Source organism: Oenanthe melanoleuca, chromosome 3 (assembly GCF_029582105.1).
Source record: "Oenanthe melanoleuca isolate GR-GAL-2019-014 chromosome 3, OMel1.0, whole genome shotgun sequence".
NCBI lineage: Eukaryota > Metazoa > Chordata > Aves > Passeriformes > Muscicapidae > Oenanthe > Oenanthe melanoleuca.
Window position 1 is genome coordinate 55,378,648 of NC_079336.1, and position 19,571 is coordinate 55,398,218.

General features: G+C 46.7%; 1 protein-coding gene across 4 annotated transcripts; it reads right to left on the reverse strand.

Moving 5' to 3' along the window:
- Positions 1–8,763: 8,763 nt before the first annotated feature.
- ZBTB2 (zinc finger and BTB domain containing 2) lies at positions 8,764–19,131 on the reverse strand. Of its 4 annotated transcripts, none has more exons than XM_056488047.1 (3): positions 18,753–19,131; positions 15,056–15,238; positions 8,764–13,077 (listed from the first exon to the last, which is right to left on the reverse strand). In XM_056488047.1, the coding sequence occupies exons 2-3, from the start codon at positions 15,226–15,228 to the stop codon at positions 11,715–11,717; spliced, it is 1,536 nt and encodes a 511-aa protein (XP_056344022.1). In that variant the 5' UTR covers positions 15,229–15,238; positions 18,753–19,131; the 3' UTR covers positions 8,764–11,714. The 4 variants fall into 4 exon arrangements, with proteins under 4 accessions (XP_056344022.1, XP_056344023.1, XP_056344024.1 ...); XM_056488048.1 differs by lacking the exon at positions 18,753–19,131 and adding an exon at positions 18,463–18,645; XM_056488049.1 differs by lacking the exon at positions 18,753–19,131 and adding an exon at positions 17,508–17,865.
- Positions 19,132–19,571: the final 440 nt, after the last annotated feature.

A 19,571-nucleotide genomic window follows, 5' to 3' on the forward strand; every position in this document is an offset into this window, starting at 1 on the left:
GAGACAAAGTAAACTTACAACAACAAGCAGAGGAGCTCAGACCAACATGCATCAAGTGATGTAAGACTGCAGCTACTGGAAACAAAATGTTTATTATGGCAAACTTGGCATTTGGGAAAAAAAAAAATCAGAGAGGCTCCACAATCTGCAAATCCAGAAAAAGATTTAAATGAGTTGAAAAACAATGAGTGCTTTTATGGAACATTGATCTGTGACCTGTTTGCAGGAATGCAGATAACAGGACCAGTGTGGCTTCTCAAGGATGAAATGCTCTTTAAAGAACATATTCATACATACATATGGACATTTGAAGTGAAAGTATCTTAACTTTAAAGATAAGCTCATAGCTTTAAAATAACACCAGTGAGTGAAAGATAGTGTGAAGCTAGTGCTTTCCTTACTGCAAGGGGAAAGACAGGTAAGGGGGCTTTAAAAATTTGCTAGAAACAAGAAACTTGAATGTGTATGGTTAAATAATTATGATCTTTGAAGTGTAAAGCTCAATTTCCCTGCTTGTTACTTATTTTCTTGAGGGAGACACTGAAACCCTCTACCTGGCCCCTACTCTAAATATAACACAAAGACCAAAGTTTAGAAGGTTATGTTTGAATTTTAAATGAGCCAAACTGAAATATTAATGATTCCTCAGTTTGGAAGAGCCTAAAATAGACTGTCAAGTGCACAGTGCTGAGGTTTGACTGTTTTAATGTTCCGGGGGAAAATGCAGCTCTTTGTGATTCTGTTGTGGTCTCAGAATGTAACCAAACGATGAGAACAGAACGTCCCTAAAGTGAGAAGATACTCTGGCTTTTAAGCAGAGAGGAGGAAGACCAAGCAGAGGGAGCATTACTGGTGATGCCCGGAGCATTAATATTTTTCAGCCCTTCCTAGGTCAGCGCTCCGGGCGGGAGGAGCAGGCGGACATTCGTGTGTTTGGTGTGGAGGACGTGCTGGGCAGTGTCCCCTCTCCGGAGCGGGGACAGGGAGCTGCAGCAGCTGCACTGCAGCTCCAGCAATCGCTTCCCGCAGCCTCGCCCTGCTGGAACGCGGCGTGCACGGACCGTGCTGGTTCTCTGCCAGCTGCTTATCAGCTCGGGGTCTGTCCTGCCGAGTGGGGACACACCAGAATACCCTCTGGGGGCGTGTTTTCCGCGCTGTGCCTGCCCTGCCAGCCCCGGGCTCGGTGCCTGTGCCCCGCGGGACAATCCCGCTGCCGGCGCCGCTCCCTTTCCTTGGCTCCGCAGCGCCGCTGGGCGCAGGGATGCTGCCGGGATGCTGCTCTTTGGGAGAGCAGGGCTGTCCCTGCCGGAGCCCGGGTGGCTGTGGAGTCACGGCACCATCTAGTGAGTGCTGTCCCTGCGCACACACCGCAGGCAGGCTCGGCAGCTTCCCCCAAAAGCTCACCAAAAGGAAAATCCTACCCGGGCTGCACCTTCAGCACCCTATCTCCTGCTTCATAACACCCTCAAAGGTGGAGAAATAGCTGCTGTCTTCCCAGCTAGCTGAAACTCCATCCAGCCCGGGCAGCTGTTAAAAAGCAGGACAGAGTGCTGGCTTGTATTAGTGATGTATGTGCACAAAACACACGTGTGAAATGATGAGCTGCTTTAGTGAGCTCTGAAGGGAAAATGCAACTTCAGATCGCTGGTGTGTTTGGAGCCTGAAAGTCTTCACGGTGAGCTGCAAGCCACAGCAAAGGTGTAGAGCAGGCTTCCAAGCTGGGAGGCAGGGTAACAGCAGCTTACCCCAAAAGCCTTTGGCAGCAGATCCAGCAGAAACTGGCTGCTGAGGCCCTCCTGCTTCCTGGGGTGATGGGGGGACACCTGCAGGGTGATGCCAAGGAAGCTGAGCGAGCACTGGAGTCATCAGCCGAGGGTAAGTGGCAGTGCCTTCCAAGAGGTTCTTCAGCCTGTTTGCAGATACACCCAGTACATCCCACAAATGGTAAAAACCAGAGGAGAACCTCAAGGAAAATAAAGGTGATCGAAAAGCAAAAGAGTCAGCCTGTCTCTGCATGAAAAGGAGAAAGCAAAACAGGGAAATAGCGAAGCACCACTTGAGTATAAGTGGTTGTGGAAAATGCACTTAGACAAAGAGCAAACTCTGTCAGCTAAATGTGCAGACAACACCTGGTTTGCACCAATTAGCTGAGTTTCTTCAGAATAATCCATACCCAGGGATGGTGGTGGCAAAGTACAACTTCAAAAAAAGTAATGAGCAAGGCGGAGGGTTTTAGGGATGTGGTCTCTTAGGCACCCACATGGCAAGTAGGAACTAACAGCAGATTATGGAGGCCTGACAGCTGCTACCAACCACTCACTGCATCTGTTCCCAGTGCTGCTGATGCAGTCAGTCCTCTTAATGATGGATGGCAACTACCAACGTGAAAGAAATGCTTTTCATGACCCCAGCACCGGGGGGCAGATCAGATGAGGTTTTCTTTCGTCTGTCAGGGACTTCACTATACATTTACTTGTAGTCCTAGCATATGTGTTGCTCGTGCTACATTGCCTGAAGAGCTGGAAATGTTAAAATTTCCACAAGAGGTCACTGTGAGGCAGTGCATCAGTGATGGAGGAGGCTGCTTCACAAAACCTGTAAAGACTATGGACACTAACAACACAGCCACAGTCAGCTGAGGTAGAGATACCAGCAGAACAGCAACAAGGGCCCTCCCTCTTCTGGGGAGTCAGATGGACAGGTGGGAGAAAAGCATGTGCTACAAGAAATCCAAAGCTTATCCCTGTCCCAGAATACGAAATTAGTTATGTGCTGTGCCAGAGACATGTATCTCTGTTGTTATGGATCTTGGGGGGGCATATTCCAGGACTAAGTATAATAATCTGGCTACTCCATAATTTACTATAGAAAAATGCAATCTGGAAATGGACCCCACAACATAAGAAGGCCCTAGAGCTGTTAAAGAAAACCATAAATGTGTTTCAGTCACTGGGACTCATCTGCCCTATGTGGCCCCTCTCACTACACATCCAGGTGGGAGAGAAGGGATTTGGCTAGGGACTAGAGCAAGAGTGACAGCCTGGACCCATACAACATCAAGTCACTTTGGGCTCCAAACAGAAAGTAAGAAAGCAGTCATATGTAACAAGAAGATTGCTATAAAACAATTATGAAAAGAAACATTATTTTGCATAGGAAGCCAGAGATTATGACTTTAGAGGAAGGTCATGAAGCTGGCAGTGGGGTCATCATGAAGGCAAGTGAATTTCCCCTCTAATAAAGCTTTTAAAAAAACGAAGAGCATGAGTGTTTGTTTCTGTGGTAAGCATGGACTGCCTCACTCCCAAAGCTTTTTACACTTCAATGAGATATGCGTCAGAAAAAATGGTAGGTGTAGCCTCTCCCTAGACCATTTTCTACATTTGCTTAATGAGACCTTTTTATCTCCATCTCTAAGATCTGCTTGGGAAAATAAGATAATCTCGAGAGAGTAAGTTGTAATTAATAAAACTTCCACAATTCTTTCTGTCAGATACACTGGGCATCCCAGTGCCATTTAGAGAGATGCCAGTCTCGGAGAACAACTGGGAAGGCTGTGGCAGAGTCAGGAGCTTTATCTATGAAGCTTAATTCAGGGGTGCTGACAGTTACTCTTTGAAGACCTCACCTTTTTTTCATGGTCATAAAAAGCAATGCCTCTAATGCTCAGTGTAGCTACAGGTGTGCTCCATGCCAAGGTCTGCACAACAGAGCCAAAATCATGGAACCCACATAAGGGATTCCTCTGCCTCCTTCTTCCTTTTCCTGTCATGGGACAGGGATAGAAACAGGGGCATGTCCTGCACATGCTTTCAAGTGGAAGGGAAAACTGAAGCTGAAATTAGGGAAGACTGCGTGAGAAGGGGAGAAGATCACATTCTGTTCAGTGGCTGCAGTGGTTGAAATACTTGTTTGGTGTCATTCCAGCTGAGCAGGCAGTGTCCCCTGCTTGCACTCTCCACCAGCTGTTACACTGACTTTCTGCAGCCTCCCCCTTCCTTTGGCAGCTCTTTTGCAGCCCCATTCTGGCGAGAGGTTACCACTCTGTTTCTCTCCCAGTCCTAACCTTAGTCCTTGAACGCAGGTTCTGGCTGGGATGGAGTTAATTGCCTCCCAGCAGCTGGTCCAGTGCCTTGTGTTAATATCAGTGTGAGAATAACGCTGATAACACAGTGATGATGTAGTTGTTGCTGCACAGCTTTACCCAGGGCAAGGACATCCCAGTTCCCCTCGCTCTGCTGCTGAGGGGAGCACGAGGAGCAGAGGGGGAGCATGGCCAGGACATGACCTGGGCTGGGAGTGCTGGGGTTGTGCCTTCCTGACAGGCCCAGTGGGGCTGCTGCAGAGAGTGACTTTGCCACCAAAGTCCTGTCAGAGGCAGTGCCATTCCTGGACCTAACCAGTGCTTCCACAGGTTCTTGGATTCCCTGGGATCTCCTTTGGGTTTCTGAGATCTAGAGCAACTCACCCTCTTAACACATTTCTTGCTGCAGGATAATACCAAGAAATGCATCTTCTTGGTCCCATCAGACACTGAAGAAGAATTTTGCCACCCAGCTGTTAGGTTTTAAACCCAGACTGAGGAACTGCCCTTGTCTGTAGCACTTTGCAAGCTGGCACCTCTGCAAAACTGCCTGCTTCACTTCAGGCAGAGCAGCTCAGCTCTGTCCAGGAGACCTCTTGAAGCCTGGAGTGTTACTGCTTTGGAAAACCTGGTTATGCTCAGTGGCAGACACATCAGTGGAAGTGCCACTGTCATTGTATCTCTATTTCCCAGCTCTCAGAGCCATGTTTAATCATGTTCCTTGACAGCAATAGGAAATAGATGTGCTCATTCCTCATGTAAGAGTCACCACGGAGGTGTGGCTCTGCAAGGGAGTACTGCTACTGGCAGCTGCATGACAGAGCAAATAAATCCTCTTGGCAGCAGCAGCTGCATTTTCTTCCTCTCACCATGCAAAACCTCAGCTCCTGTAAGCACTCTGAGAGAGCCCACCAGCATGGCCAGATGTAGAGTAAACCATCAGCTCACACTTGCAGTAGTATCAGAAGCAGGGAAATGTTTTCTATGACATTGCAACACTGGATGACTTTCTCATGGGTCTACCAAGGATTCAGGAATTGATGACTTTTAATTTCTGTAGGTCAGCTTCTTTTCAGAGCATGGAACATCTCCTTTAGGAGAAAGAGGATCTATCTATGGAAAGGCAGAAAAAACATTCATACAGCCATCGTTTCCAAATTCCTAGCATGCTCTTCTCTTTTAAGACACAGATGGAAGTTCCAAGCTAAGAAATTTATGACCCTTGAGCCAATTGAGAACTGAAGGTAGTGCTCCCCTTCCCTAGGACAAGTGTACCACTCTTCTAAAAGGAAATAGTTAATATAATGTAAAACATCCCAAAGCACAGCAAACAAAAAACCTCCAAACCCCACCCCAAAACAGGAAAGGTGGTGTCCTTACAGGCATGATCACAGCTTCACAGTTTAAGTGGCTGCTTCCTGAGTATCTGCTCAATTCTTTCAGACTTGCCCCATTTAGTTTGACCTGCTGTTTCACCACATCAGTTTTCCACTCTGTGTGGCACAGCTCTGCACATCTGCAGAGATGAAAGCTGATCCATATTTCAGCTGATTCCTTCTGCTGATTTTTGCTTTTTCTTCACTTGCAGTAGATGGAAAAAACTGGTGACATTGTGGCCTTTTGCTCTGAGATATTTCCTACATGACAGGAGAGTGATGCACAGCAACACATCCTTCAAGTCATGCCTGTAGTATGCTTTTTAAAAAATGAATATCATACTACAGTTTTATTAAAAAGGGAATGAAAATGTTGAACATTAATAAACTCAGAAAACAAGGATGAAGTTTCTACAAGTGTATTTTTCAGTTCTTGTGCACAAATCAGGACTTGTTCTGGGTCCCATTCTGTTATCAGTATTGCAAAGGTGCCTCAAAATGAGATAAAAAAAATCGGATTCTGTGTAAGAATGTAATCATATAAAAGAATAATATAATTATTATTATCGAACAATTATGACTCTATATTCTGTGTATATGTCTGTCTGTGGACAACTGTGTACCAGCAGCTGGAGTGGTGCTGGTTTGGCAGTGGGCCATCACTTTCCTTTCCTCCTCAGCTGCCAGCCACATGCTTTGAGTGACTATTTCCCTTCTGATGAGTCTGAAAGTCTTCAGAGTGAGCACAGGAAAGGTGTAGACTAGGCTTCTGAGCTGGGAGGCAGGGTTACACCAGCTTACCCCAAAAGTCTTTGGCAGCAGATCCAGCAGAAACTGGGCTGCTGAGGCCCTCCTGCTTCCTGGGGTGATGGAGGGGACACCTGCAGGGTGATGCAAAAGAAGGATGATCACTCTCACCCTCAGCCAGGCAACTCTCTTGCTCATAAGTATGTGCTTTAGTCAGCTCCTGAGTTAATGAAGATGTGAATTGTTGAAGCAACACATTGAAAGATCAGACTTATTTGTCAAAAGTGGATTGAACTCTGGTTGGATTTTTACCTAATAAGCTCATGAAATAAAGCTTGATTGACAGAGTACATTGCTCTGTGAACTTGAGAGACCCAAATAAACAATGGCAATATATAAAATAATTCACTGCTGAAACTGGAATTGCACAATACAGTAGTAACAAAATAGAAAATGCTTTAACCACATGGTTGAGAGATTAAGGATAGAAAGAAACAATGGATTGATCAGGAAGCTCTCTTAGAAAGTGTATAAGCTGCTTCAAAATGAGTCCTGGCACAGTCAGCAGATTGGATACAGGCTGAGGCACACTGGAATGCTGGGTACCTCCTCCACACTCCAGAGCAGTACAGTAAGTGAACATTTGTGTTAACTTTCATTCTGTGGCTCTGCTTCTCTCCTCCCTGAGCAGATTTCCTAAGGTTCCAGGAAGGCTTCAGTTTTGGCCAAGGCAATAGGCATGGACTGAATATGAGGAAGTCCTGCTGGCAGCTCCTTTGGCACAAGGGCTAAAACACTGGCACCTCAAGGAATGACAGCAGTCACTGACAGCTGCTCCAAGGCCACACTGAGCTCTTGCATCTTGGCACACATGACCTGTTCAAAACTATATTTCATCTAAATATGTCCTTCTTAATGGCAGGCTTGATAGAAACACGTATTTAAGGACAGTGAATTTCTCTTATTTCTAGAGCTGATCACAGATAATTTGGCAAACACACATTAATGAAGGGTGCTGCAAAAGATTTCTTGCTTCTTTCTGTTTTGTTCTACTTGTGGTATGAGTGGGATTTCATTATCCAGTGGCAATGGGCATTTTTACAAACAAAAACAAGTGAACAAAACAAGAGCTGTAGAAATGCAAACACCCTTTCTCAGGTAGAGTAACAGCTGGGCTATTTGAACAGCCAGCCTCCATCAGCACTGGTAGTCTGTTACCTGGATTTCATTAACCAAAGTATGCTGCTGTAATTAACAGTGTAACATTTTCAGTGCTGAAGTAGGAATCTAATTGGTTTTACTTTTATTTATTTATTTTTATTTTTTTTAAGTTACCCGATTACTCCTAATCATTCATAATATGAAGTATCTTAAAACACTTGTTGACTTTAGGGAAGCAATAAATAAGAGAATAAATGACAGAACTCCAAAATTAACTTCCCTTCTTTAAGTTTACTTTTTAAGATTAAAAGGTGTGGAAATACAATCAAGGAAAATTAGTTTAACTTGGTTAAGAATGGATCAGTTTGATCTTTAAGTGCTTGGGACAGGGATATCTAAACAATTGTATTACTCCCCAAAAAGGCAAAATACCCAAACAAGGTAATTCTCCTGTTAAGCAGATTGGGAAAGAAACACTGAGAGACTGTGATGCCATCAGGTACCAGGTACCATAGCACCTGCCTGAGTCTAACCAGGCCCCTTTTAATTAGTCTAAAAGATGTTGCAATGCCAAAGAAATTGTTTAAAGTAAACAGAATGAAATCAATACCTTTTTTTTCTCTTGCAATTTTTTGTGACTGAGGCTGTTATTTTATGGAATTTGGAGCTGAAGAACCAGCCAGATTTTCTAAACATGAAGACAGCAACTGAAGGCTCTGCAGTGTGAACAGGAGCACAATTTTAACTATTCAATGTTTGTAACACAAGCGTCTTCTGATAAATTCTCCCCCTGATGAAGCAGGATGATTATCAGACCACTGATGGTCTGATACAAAAATATTGACTGCAATGGACTGCAAACCACTTTCAGAAGTGATGATCCTCTGTTGGAGCAGAGAGATTTATAGATGTTTGGTACTTCTGAATCAAGGCAGAGATATAAAGTCACATGCCTAGGAAATCAACTTTGAAGATACTTCTTTGGAAAAACATGGGGCTGAAGTTCCAGCCCACGGCCTTGAATGATGGCTGATTTCACCGACTCCTCAGCAGTTCCTGCCAAGATGTCTGCTTTCCTTCGGTAGAAAATCACAACTTCAGCAGTTGAATGAGCAATGAGCAACTCAGCCACAAATCTCCAAGTCAAACACTGAAAACTAAAACCTGGAGTTATCTCTAACTGTAATAAAAATTCACAGGGTTTAAACAAAGAAGCTTGAACAAAACTGCATTTGTGCTGCAATTTCCCAAATTCTCAATGCAGCTGTTAATAACCAGAATACACTGTTTCTAATTTGTTGTAAAGGAACAAAACTGCTCATGAAGTTGAAAGGCAATGACTTAAACATCCCCATGGAGCATCAGACAATAAAGGGTATTTAAAAGAAACCAGTATCATAGCTCAAGACATATTAAAACAGTCTCTTTATTGTTTTTTTTTCTCTTTTCCCGACAGTGTTCATAAGAATAAATATTAACAGGTGAAAATGTCTCTGCTGAGCCTGCAATTTCACGTTCCTTGTAGGAGCAGGACTGTCATAACCAACTCCTTCCACAGCTGCTTGTTCCCTGCCCTACCCTGCTCCTTGCTGGGCAGCACACCAGCCTGCAAGGCCACACTGCCCTCCAGAGGAGCTACCTGCCCGAGTGGGAGTCACCACATCCCATCTTCCACATCCTGCACGTTGCCAGCAGCAACACTGGCTTCAGTAAGGCTCTTCCCGGCTCATCTCCGTCTTTGCACAATCTGTGAGCTGCTCAAAACCTTCTGCAGAGCTAAAATAAGGAACAGGTTTGACAGGAAAATAGCATTTTTTAAGACTGGTTGTTTTTTGCTTTAGTCCATTCAATATGTAACTTAGCAAACACCATGATGTCCAAACAGTGGAGAAGGAGAGGTGAGAGCAGGAATAATGTCTCACAATAAATGGTGTGTCCATGTGCACCCTGACACAAGCAGCCACCTGGGGAATTGAGCTGAACTGTTGTGCTTTGCCCCAGACCAGAACTGGAGCTCTGGAATTAAAAAAAACAAAACAAAACAAAACAAAACAAAACAAAAAAAAACCAAGAAAAAAGAAAAAAGCATCTAAGCAGTAACTAACATCTGAGGTGGTAGCACCTTTAGCTGCTTCAGTCATTTTGGAAATGAACTTGTGACTATACCCTAAACCACAGATACTTCAAAAGCTGACATTACCCTGAACTAGGAAAGGTTTACTCTTTTGTTTTTCTACTCTGAGAACGTTTTGGACTAAGGAAGATAAAATAAAACCCACATTAAAGAAAATTATACTGGTACATGAAGATCCTAAATATGTTTTAAAATGGGCATCACTAAATTCTGTAAGATGGTTTTTTTTTACCTCAAAAGACTTCTATACTTTGAAGTAAATTGATTTTAAATCTATTAGTCTAATACAAGAGTGATAATAAAATCAATATCACTTACAATAAACTTTACAATAATGGTCACATTATAATAAACTGGGAAAAAAATCTAGTGTGTAGAGACTTTTTGTGCTAAATCCACCTTAGGTTTTAGTAAGCTCATTGTTCACCTGAGTGATTGATGTTTTAGTCTGACAAACAGAATACATTGCTTGGCTTTTAAACTGATTCAGCAAGAGCTCATCCAGGAAGACCGAACACCAACAACCTTTCACCTTCAACTCAATAAATCATATCCCATTTAATTCAGTTTTTATTCAATGAAATGATGTATAAAAACTTACAAATCTGAGAACTTAACTATACACAAAAAGATGATATTCAGTTTAAACGTATACACAGAGAAGAGCTGTGGTTTGTGACTTGCCCTCTCCCACCCCTCCCCCCAAACACACACTGTCTCCATTTATGATGGGGTACTTTTTCTGTCCACTTACACCTTCTGTTGGCCCAGTAATTGCTCAGTGGGCTTCACTGCTGCTGTCAGTTTAGGTTTTTAGGCTACCAGCAAAAAATCTGGGCATCTATATAAAATAATAAAAATCAACAACTTGATTTTTAACACAAAGATGCAGTACTACCATCAGCAGTAACTAAAACTACAGAATTCACCCTTTTAGTTTTTGCAGGCTTTGTCTTGGCTTTCAAAATAACAGGACTCTCATAGAGCAGAATTTCCCAGCCAGCACTACAGATTCATTTTAAAACAACCATGATCCCCTGTTGCTAGAACAGCGCTTTTCCTCCCTCTTAACTCATGCCATTAGACCAAATGAAATCATAGACATTCCTTGCCTGAGTAAGGGAATGAAGCTTTTCTCTCTCCTTTCATTCAGAATGACTCAAACCTCTGTATAGCTAACAACACACGCATGTGCTGCACTAATGATGGTGCAGTGCTCACCAGTATGCCACTTCTCTAGTTTCCTTGGTAGCTTGGGTGACAGCACTTACCTATTGGCTTCTCTTCAACAGGTCAATAAAAATGCACACAGTTCAGGACGTTTCAAATTTGGTTAAAAGCAACCTGTGCAATGACTAGCTTTGTCAAACAACTAGAAGACATTCCAGGCTGAATCTGAGAGCAGATGGCCAACTACTTAAAAAGGATGTGTGCATTTATTTACCTGTACCAAATATACACAGACACTTTATATATATATAAATCTTTATACATATACAGTATTTATATATATATATATATAAAGATTGCCATCACATTACTATTGCAGCTACTTAAGTCAAAATTTGACTAAGTAATGACTTTACTTGACTCTGAAACAGATACCCAAAGGCGTACTTGAAGGAAAACGTATGGCTAAAAGAAAACCAACACCCTCAGCTCTTTTCAACTCTATGAGCAGAGATTTCTGCACTCGTTGAGGAAAGTTCTGAGGGCTTAGGTTATAACCCTAACTTGCATACGGACTTGTAAAGAGCACGGTGTTCAATCTGCCAGATCTCAAAATGCCTTCTACCAGGGAAACTAAAATACAAATATCCTTTGCTTACCAAACTGATACTCTGTTTCTCATTACACTCATCATTGTATCTAAATACACTTTTAAGCAATCTAAATTTTGTTTAAAATCTATTAAATTTGGAATAACTAATACTATCAACATAGTTAGCTGGATTGTTTTTTCACATATTCCTTTGTATTAAAATCAATTTTGTTGTGGTTTGATGCAAGAGCTTTTTGTTTGTTTTGGTGGGAGAGGCAAAGTCCAATTTCCTAATGTGCCAGTACAGTTCTGGTTGCTGAAGACAAAGGGTGGGAAGGAGTTTGCTGGAAAAGATGGCAGGGGTAAGTGAGGTAAGAGGCAGGGGGAGGAAAAAATTGATTTAATAAAAAATGAGTAAAGAAACTTAAAAAATTGATATAGGTTTCACATTCAGTCTAACAACACTGCTTCCTGCTCCTTTTTGATGGAGGCTAACACTGCGTTATCAGTCTCTGTGGCTTCTGTGTCCCCACCACCCAACAGAATGGAACGATCTTCTTCTAGTGTAAAGACAGAGTTTTGATTTTGGCACGAATGTTTGACTACTTCATTGGGAGTTGAAAAAGTTTTGTCACACAAATTACATTTGTAGGGCTTGTTGGTCTGTACTAACATGTTGTCCATTTGACTGCCTTCCTCAAAAGTACAGAGCTCCAGAGTCTGTTTATCTACCATGGTGTATGTGTCCATGCTCTGGTTTAGGCACACGTGTCTAGCAGCCTGGTTAGCCCTACAAAAGCTTTTGTCACAAGTGCTGCACTTGAAGGGCTTGCCTGTGTGAATGTACATGTGCTCCCTCCAGTGGCTTTTCTGAATAAATTTGCGACCGCAGATGGAACATTCGTATTTCCGTCTCTTTACCTCCCTCTCTTGATCTGCCTGCTCCAGGTTGTCAATGTCTGCGATGTCAGAGGGGGGAGGTGTCTCTGACTGCTGCTGCCCATCAATTATTGGGGAGTCTGAGATCTGCTGCAGCTCGCTGTCACTAATCATCCCCGCTTCAGGCACTTCCATGGCATCTTTATCAGCTGTGTTGTTACAGAGAGACAAAGAGATATTACTTTCTCCCTGCTGGCTAGATGTGAAGGGAACTCCCGTGTGGATCTGCAGGTGCTCCCGCAAACTGCTGCGCAGGTTGAACCGACGACCACAGAGGTGACAGGCATAGTATTTTGGGAAGCTTCCGTTCCTTTTCATAATGCTTGGCTTGACATGTGCTATTGTGAGAGAGGCAGGCTGCTCATCTGAAGAAGATGCTTCCATATTGGCCTCTTCTCCTGAAGGTGAATTATTACCAGCAGCAGATACCAATTCTGGAGACAGAGAAGATGGCAACGGGTCAGAAGCAGACATATTTGTCCGGGTCACTTGTGGCAGATTTGCACCCAGCTGCGAGAGCTGTGAGCCTTCAGAAGCCTGCTCTTGGCTCATCCGTGACGTCTGAGGCCGCGGTTCTCGCCCAAGTTTGTCAGTCGCTGACGTAACCTTAGTGGGATGTCTTATCTGGTGATCTGCAATCTGAATGCCATATAATGAAGATGCTAATGGAAAGACTTGATCCGGGTGAGAAAAAGTTCCCTGACTTGCAAGGCTGGCCTCTTGAATTAGTGGATATGCATGCAGAAACTTTATTCCCTGTTCCAGTCGAACTGGGTCAATGAGTTGTGGTGCCATCTTCCCAGTGTACATCAAATGCAAGAGATAACTGAAGATATCTGGCTGTATGTCGGTCGCTTTCAAACGGACACATTCACTGAAAGGTGAAACAAAATTAGAAATAAGACAAAGAAAATATTTTTTCCAGTTCTAGGTTATTCAAGCCTTGATAAAAATAGGAGGTTTCTACTTAAATTCAAAAGACAGAATCTGCAATAAATATTAAGGGAAATGCTCTACTGTAATAGAGCTAATCTTAGGAGCTACTTGAAAGATGACTTCTTTCCTCAGTGAAGTAACTGGCTTGAAAGAAAAGCTGTCCCCTTGCGATCTATACCATTTTAAACTGCTGTTATGTTGTAAATGTGTTGTCACATATTAATATATTTTGTAAACTGCAAAGACATTTTCCCCTTTTCTTGGCTGGATTCAAACACATCTGTAGCTGTGGAGTCCTCTGCTAGCACGGGACTCTGAATTCACAGTCAAATAAACTCTTCTCAGTATTTAGTCCTGAAAACACCTAAAATTCATCTGGCTCTTGCCTGCTGGGCTTCTATGTCCTACCAGGCTTTAGAGCTACAGTTCTGCAAACGCGTGGCATCGCGTTGTCCCAAGTGCATCACGATCCACAAACCATGCAGGACAGGGTGCAAATCCTCCCAGGGAGCTGATGCAACAGGTGTAATCTGTGGAGTCCAGGTTCCTTACACAGCAGAACAGCAGCTTTTTTCCTTGAATAGGGAGGGAGAAACAGCAGCACCAGTAGACTGCCTGGTCAGCCTAGCAGTCCCTTGATTAGAGCACTCAAAGGGAGCTTTAGCTGTGATGCTCTCTTCAGTCCAACAAGACTGAAACCAACACCACCCTCCAGCTCAGAGTGCAACCTATGCATCAACCTTTACGACGCTCTGGCCTGAGACAGCTACCACTGCTCTAGCTAAAGCTGCATCTCTGTGCAGAAAGCAAGGCAAGGTTCACAGAAGGAGAAAGAAAACAGGGAACATCTTTGTGAGGTCAGTTAGCTAACGGGAGAGGAACTGAGATTCTCATTATTTTTCATAAGTATTTGTAGCTCCTCTGTTAAAAACAAACATAAATAAACCACAGAGATTCAGAAATGGACATGATTGTGTGCTGTGGTCTGAATGCTCTAACTACAGTAGGCTACCAAGCTGAGGAGGAAATTATAACCAATTCTTCCATTTCTTGAGGTGCACCCATCTTGAGCCCTCTCTTGTGACTGCTTCTGAATGGAGATACATGACTCAAAAGTAAACTTCGCAATGCTGTCTTCTGAAGATGACTGTGTACTCTCGATGGAGCATTAAGACTGATAACATCTACCTGCAGTCCTGTTTCAGAAGTGCAAATGCACTTCTGTCCTAGCAGTTTACTTCTGGCTAAGAACTCTTAGCCAAAGAGTTAAGTGTGCATCACTTAACATAAACTTTTTGAGTTAGTTCAAATATTTTGGAAAAAGACCAGAAAATCTCTAAAGTGATCTTACACTTTGGTGATCTTTTCAATCCCCTCAATGTAAGCCTGTGGTACAAAAATAAAAAAACCAAAAACCAAAAACCCACAGAAAGAAAAGTACCACAAAACCCCTTATTGTCCACCATTATGTAGTACTCTGTATTTAACTGACAATAAACTGCAAAGAAATGGAATACCTCTTTTGTAAGTTTATTTCTCAAAACCTCCTAGCAAGTACTTCTCGGATTGTATATAACATTACACAAATGTGAAGAACAGTGTCAAGACAGAGTAGAGGATAGTGAGTGGAGGAAGGAAAGTGCAGGAGAGAAGACAGGATCTTTGAAGTATTCAACTGTAGAAATTAAACTTTCTATGCTTTTTTAAGGTTAAAGAACTTGTGCTAAATTATAAAATTAGTGTTAATTAATCACAGTTCAACTTTAGAATGTTTTAAAGTGAGGTTCTAGTCTGCAGTTAAGACTGGATTCCACGTTCCTTATGTTGTAACAAGAAGCAAAAAGAACTTCTGTTGCTAGATTTCCTTAGCTTAGTTAACTGAACAACATTTAAATGGTGAACCTTTTTAGAGTTACCTGGTTTGATGAACAAACAACATCTTGAAGTAGTTGGAGAAAGAAGCGAGGACAGATTTGTGTGCCTTGAAGTAGACATCCCCAATGGCAACTGTGCAGTCACACAGGAAACCGAACTCTCTCTGAGCATTTAGCTGCTGCAGCAGAATAAGTCCATGGTTGGCCAAATCCATTTTTTACACTCTGAAAAGCAAATGACTTGCATGTAAAACTTAACAGTAGATGCACAGATGCAACAGTAGCTGTCTCTTAACAGATATTTTCTACAATATCCAGATGCCATACTTTAGCAACACATCTTAATCCCAAATTACTGTATAAAAGATACCTTACACGTAGGCAAGGATTTCTCTTTCATGGTGAGCGAAGTGATTCACAAAGGTGTGAGTGATTTGCCAAGGCTTAAAGAGCAAAAGAGAATCGGGACCAAAGTGTTCTGAAAAGGCATGGTGTGGGTACTTGGATACAGAAATATAAATAGCTAAGGAAGAGGAAGATATATTAACAAGTAGGAAAAACACCTATACAGAGTGGGAAAAACAAAGTGTTTTGATTGCCACTTGTCTGCTCAAATAGGAATTTCCTTTCTCATGCCAGTCCCTCTCACTTACACCAGTGGGAGTGACAGAACCCTTTTAACCTGGGTTTTCAGTGTCTCTGTGTATCTTTAACCTAAAAGTTATGGCTCCATCCAGCTGAATCCAAGCCCTGCATTAAATAATCAAACATTTGTGATGGTTATGCCCTCTCCTGGGAAATACATACCAGATACTTAAACAGTGAATTCATTCTAGGTATTGGCAAGCCCCTTGGACTATCAATAGAGGAGCAGCCAATCTTTTTCACCTAATAACTACTGATCTATTTATTATTTATGCTGCCACAACAGCATTTTTAAGAATTCCTCATGCCTTTCTAGCCAATAAAGAAACTCAAAGGGTGAGAGGTGCAGTTCTGTCCACGGCTGGCCATCAGCACTAGGTAGGACAATGAACAGTGAAATGTGGCACTGACCCTAGGCCAGGGTTTCCACAGCCCCTCATCCTCCTGAGCTCCTTCCTGTATCAGCTGCTGGAGGCTGCCCACAAAGAACTACCTAAGAGCTATAAACTGCTTCTCAAGGATTCAAGGGCAGTCTTGGAAGAAAAAATTGGTAACTTTGGGGGGAAAAAATAGACAGAAAAATACATTAGGACAGTTTTCCACGGATGGATGGATGGACATATGCAAACCTGTACGTAATCATATAAAACAGCCAGAGAAGCCAACAAAATTCCTGGCCATGTAAAGCTCAGAACAGAAACAGAACAGAACAGAAAGAGAAGGTGAAACTAGAAGTGGACCGAAAAGTTTATAAAAAGCCTTGGGTGTTTTCCCCTCTAAACTTAACAGCAAGTTATAGAAATTTTAGGTCAGGTTCAAGCAGCTAGTTTCTTTTACACAGTAAAAGCATGACTTTTTGGGAAAGAGAACAGAAGTGCACATATGCCAGTATTTAGTCACTGGAGAAGCAAGTATTTCTACTTGCTGGACAGGGAAGAATTCCCTTGTATTTAAAGAAATAACCAGGCTGACCAAATGCATTCCTTTGCATCCACATGAGATCAGAACTCACTGGAGACAAGGGTATAAAGACAAAGAAAGAAATACATTGTAAGATACAGCTGATTATTTTCTTATAGTTATTAAGAGAAAAAGAAGTTAGGTTTTGCTCTCTTTAGGTACATATTCTCCTCCCTAAGCTAATGTTTGGATAACTAAATTTGTACATACATTATGCTAAGATTCTCCTTCTCTCTCCACAAGAGGGAATACTTGCTGTCAGCAGGAACAAAAATCATGCTTGGTGTTATTTAATCCTGCAAGATGCTTCATGCAGGTGATATTACAGAAAACACACTCGATTTTTTTCCCTGTAATTTAGATTATTAATGCATTCTACATTTTTAAAATTCATCTGGTTTGCTCTTGGACAACAAAACTTGCCAAGCAGAGAAAACCACTGATGTGAGGGCACTTCAAGCCAGACAAGCATTCTTTCTAGTTATTACCGTCCTAAGAGTGTTTAGCTTGGAGCTTCACTCTCACCCCAAATAGCAAGCCCTTCCTTAGAGACCTGAATTGATCTTTAAAAAAAAAGATACATGTGCACAACATTGTGTTTTCATGTATCTGGATGATATTTAAACGCTCTAGCTAAAAGCACTACAGTAATTACACTCTGAGGAAATGACAGGGCAGATGGAAAGAGCGAAGAAAGCACTTCGTACATTACAGGTATGCGTGTGCTCAGGAATTTTACCCTTAGCTAAATAAAATGGTGATTAAGGCCGGCAACGCCGTATTTCAGAGCTGACCGATTCAACAAGTGTATGAAACACTTGTGCCCTGAAACCCCGAGGGGACAGTCCTTCCCTGGGCCGGCCCGGCCCCGGCGCGGTTTGGAAATTACCTAATCTGTTCAGCGCTGGGTGAGAAGCCAGGCGGGGGCGAGCCCGCCAGGGACGGGCGCTCGCCTCGGAGACCCGGCGGGGTAAAGGGGGCGGAACACGCCCAGGCTCACAGCGGGGAAGCGCCGGTACGGCGGGAGGGCGCGGGCCACGGGCGGCCAGCCGGGCCGGCAGGGAACAGCTCGGGCACGGCGCTTCCCGCTCTGCCCTGGCGCCCCGGGCACCGATCCCGCGGCGCTGCTCCCGCTCCGGCGGCAGAGGGCACCGGCCCGGCCCCGGCCGCTCACAGCCGCGCCGCCCGGCCGGCCTTGGCCCTCAGCCCGGGCGGCGGGCCCGGCCGGCGCCGCTTCCCGGCCGCCAGCCCCGGGGCGCTCCCGCCCGGCCCGGCCGGGGGCGTGTCCGGCCGCTCCATGCCCGGAGCACGCCCGGCCCCAGCGCGAGCGGGCGGCGCGCTCCCATTGGCCGGCGCGGCGGAAGGCCGGGCGGCCGCGCGCCGCTCTCACTGGCTGCGCCCCGCCCCTCCCTCCTCCCGCCGGCCCCGCCCGCCGCCCCCCCGCGCACGCCACGCGCGCACGGACGGGACGGAGACGGCGCGCGAGACGCAGCGCGAGCGGAGCCGCCAGGGCGCGCGAGACGGGAAGAGCCGCCGCCGCCGCCGCCGCCAGGGCCGGCCCATCCCAACCCGCCGGGGGGGGGGACGGGGGACAGGCGGGGCCGCCCCGCCCCGCGCGCGCCGGATCCCGCTGCTGCTGCTGCCGCCGCCGCCACCGCCGCCGAAGGGGGCGGGAGGGAGGAGGGAGCGCGGGCCTCAACCGGCCGAGCCGAGCCCCGCGCCGGGCGGCACCGGCCCCCCCGCCCCCTCCCTCTCTCTTTCCTTCTCCGCGACCCACCCACTCCCCTCCGGCTCGGTCCGGCCCACCCCTCGGTGCGCACCCATCCCCCCCCCCCCCCCCGTACCGTGTCCCGGATCGAGCCGCCCGGCCCGGTCCGGCCCGGCCCGGAGGGGATTCACCGGGCAGTTTCGCCTCCCGTCCCGCGCCCCCTCGGCCCGCTCGGACCCGGCGGGGCCCGCGGTGCCCCTCGCACACAATGCGGAGGTAGGGCCGAGCAGGCCCCGCCGCGCCCCCGCCGCCGCCGCCGCCGCCTCAGCCCGGGCCGCGGCCGGCGCGACGGGGCCGGGCGCACGTGCGGGCGGCGGGGCCGGGCTGCCCCGCGGGGCGGGCTCGGCGCGGCCGGTGCTCGCTCACCTGGGGGGCGTGGGGGCCGCCGGGTGGCGCCGCGCGGGGGCCGCCGCCGTCTCCGCGCCCGGCAGCAGCAACAACGGAGTCAGCGCGGCGGCGGCGGCGGCGGCGGCTTTTCCTGTCCGGTTACGTTCGGGTCACATGACCGGGAGCGGAGCACAGAGGCTGCGGCGAGGAGCCCCCGCCGTGGGGGAGGGGAGGCGGCGAGCGCTGTGGCGGCAGCGGGAGACACCCAGCCCCCGCCCCTCCCTCCGCGCCCGCCCCACCGCCGGCACCGGCAACGGGAGCGGCCCTCCGGGCACCCCCGGGGCAAAGCCGCCGCTACCGTCCCAGCGAGGCGCGCTGTCCCTTTAAAACTCCCGGGCGGCGGAGGCCGGTGTGGCCCCCCTGCACCCCCCTCCGCCTCCAGCGCTGCGGGATAACGGGGATCGTAGCGGCGTGCGGGGATGGGATGGGATGGGATGGGATGGGATGGGATGGGATGGGGCGGTGCCGTGCCGTGCCGTGCCGTGCCGTGCCCGCCGCCGCCTTCCCGGCGCCCGTCCGGGCTCGGCGCGGCGGCGGAGGCTGCTCGGTGCCGCCGCCGGGGGGCCCCGAGCGGCTCCCGCCGGGCGGCGCTGGGCGGTGGGTGTGGGACGGAGGGGCGGGTGCCGCCGGGCGCTGCGCTCGCTGCCGGGCAGGAGTGGCGGGCGCAGGTGCGTCCCTGCGCTTCCCGCGGAGTCCCGGGGCTGTGGGAGGCGGGACGGGCGGCGGCGGCGGGACGCGGTGTCCCGGGCCTGTCGGGCGCGAACTCTGAGAGCCGGTGCCGTCCCCCGCCTCAGCCTG

Excerpts from the sequence above, each read along its gene's own strand:
- ZBTB2 (XM_056488047.1), bottom strand. The coding sequence starts at position 15,228 with ATGGATTTGGCCAACCATGGACTTATTCTGCTGCAGCAGCTAAATGCT. Across the intron at positions 13,078-15,055 it reads TTGTTTGTTCATCAAACCAG|TGAATGTGTCCGTTTGAAAG; the intron begins GTAACTCTAAAA and ends TTCACCTTTCAG.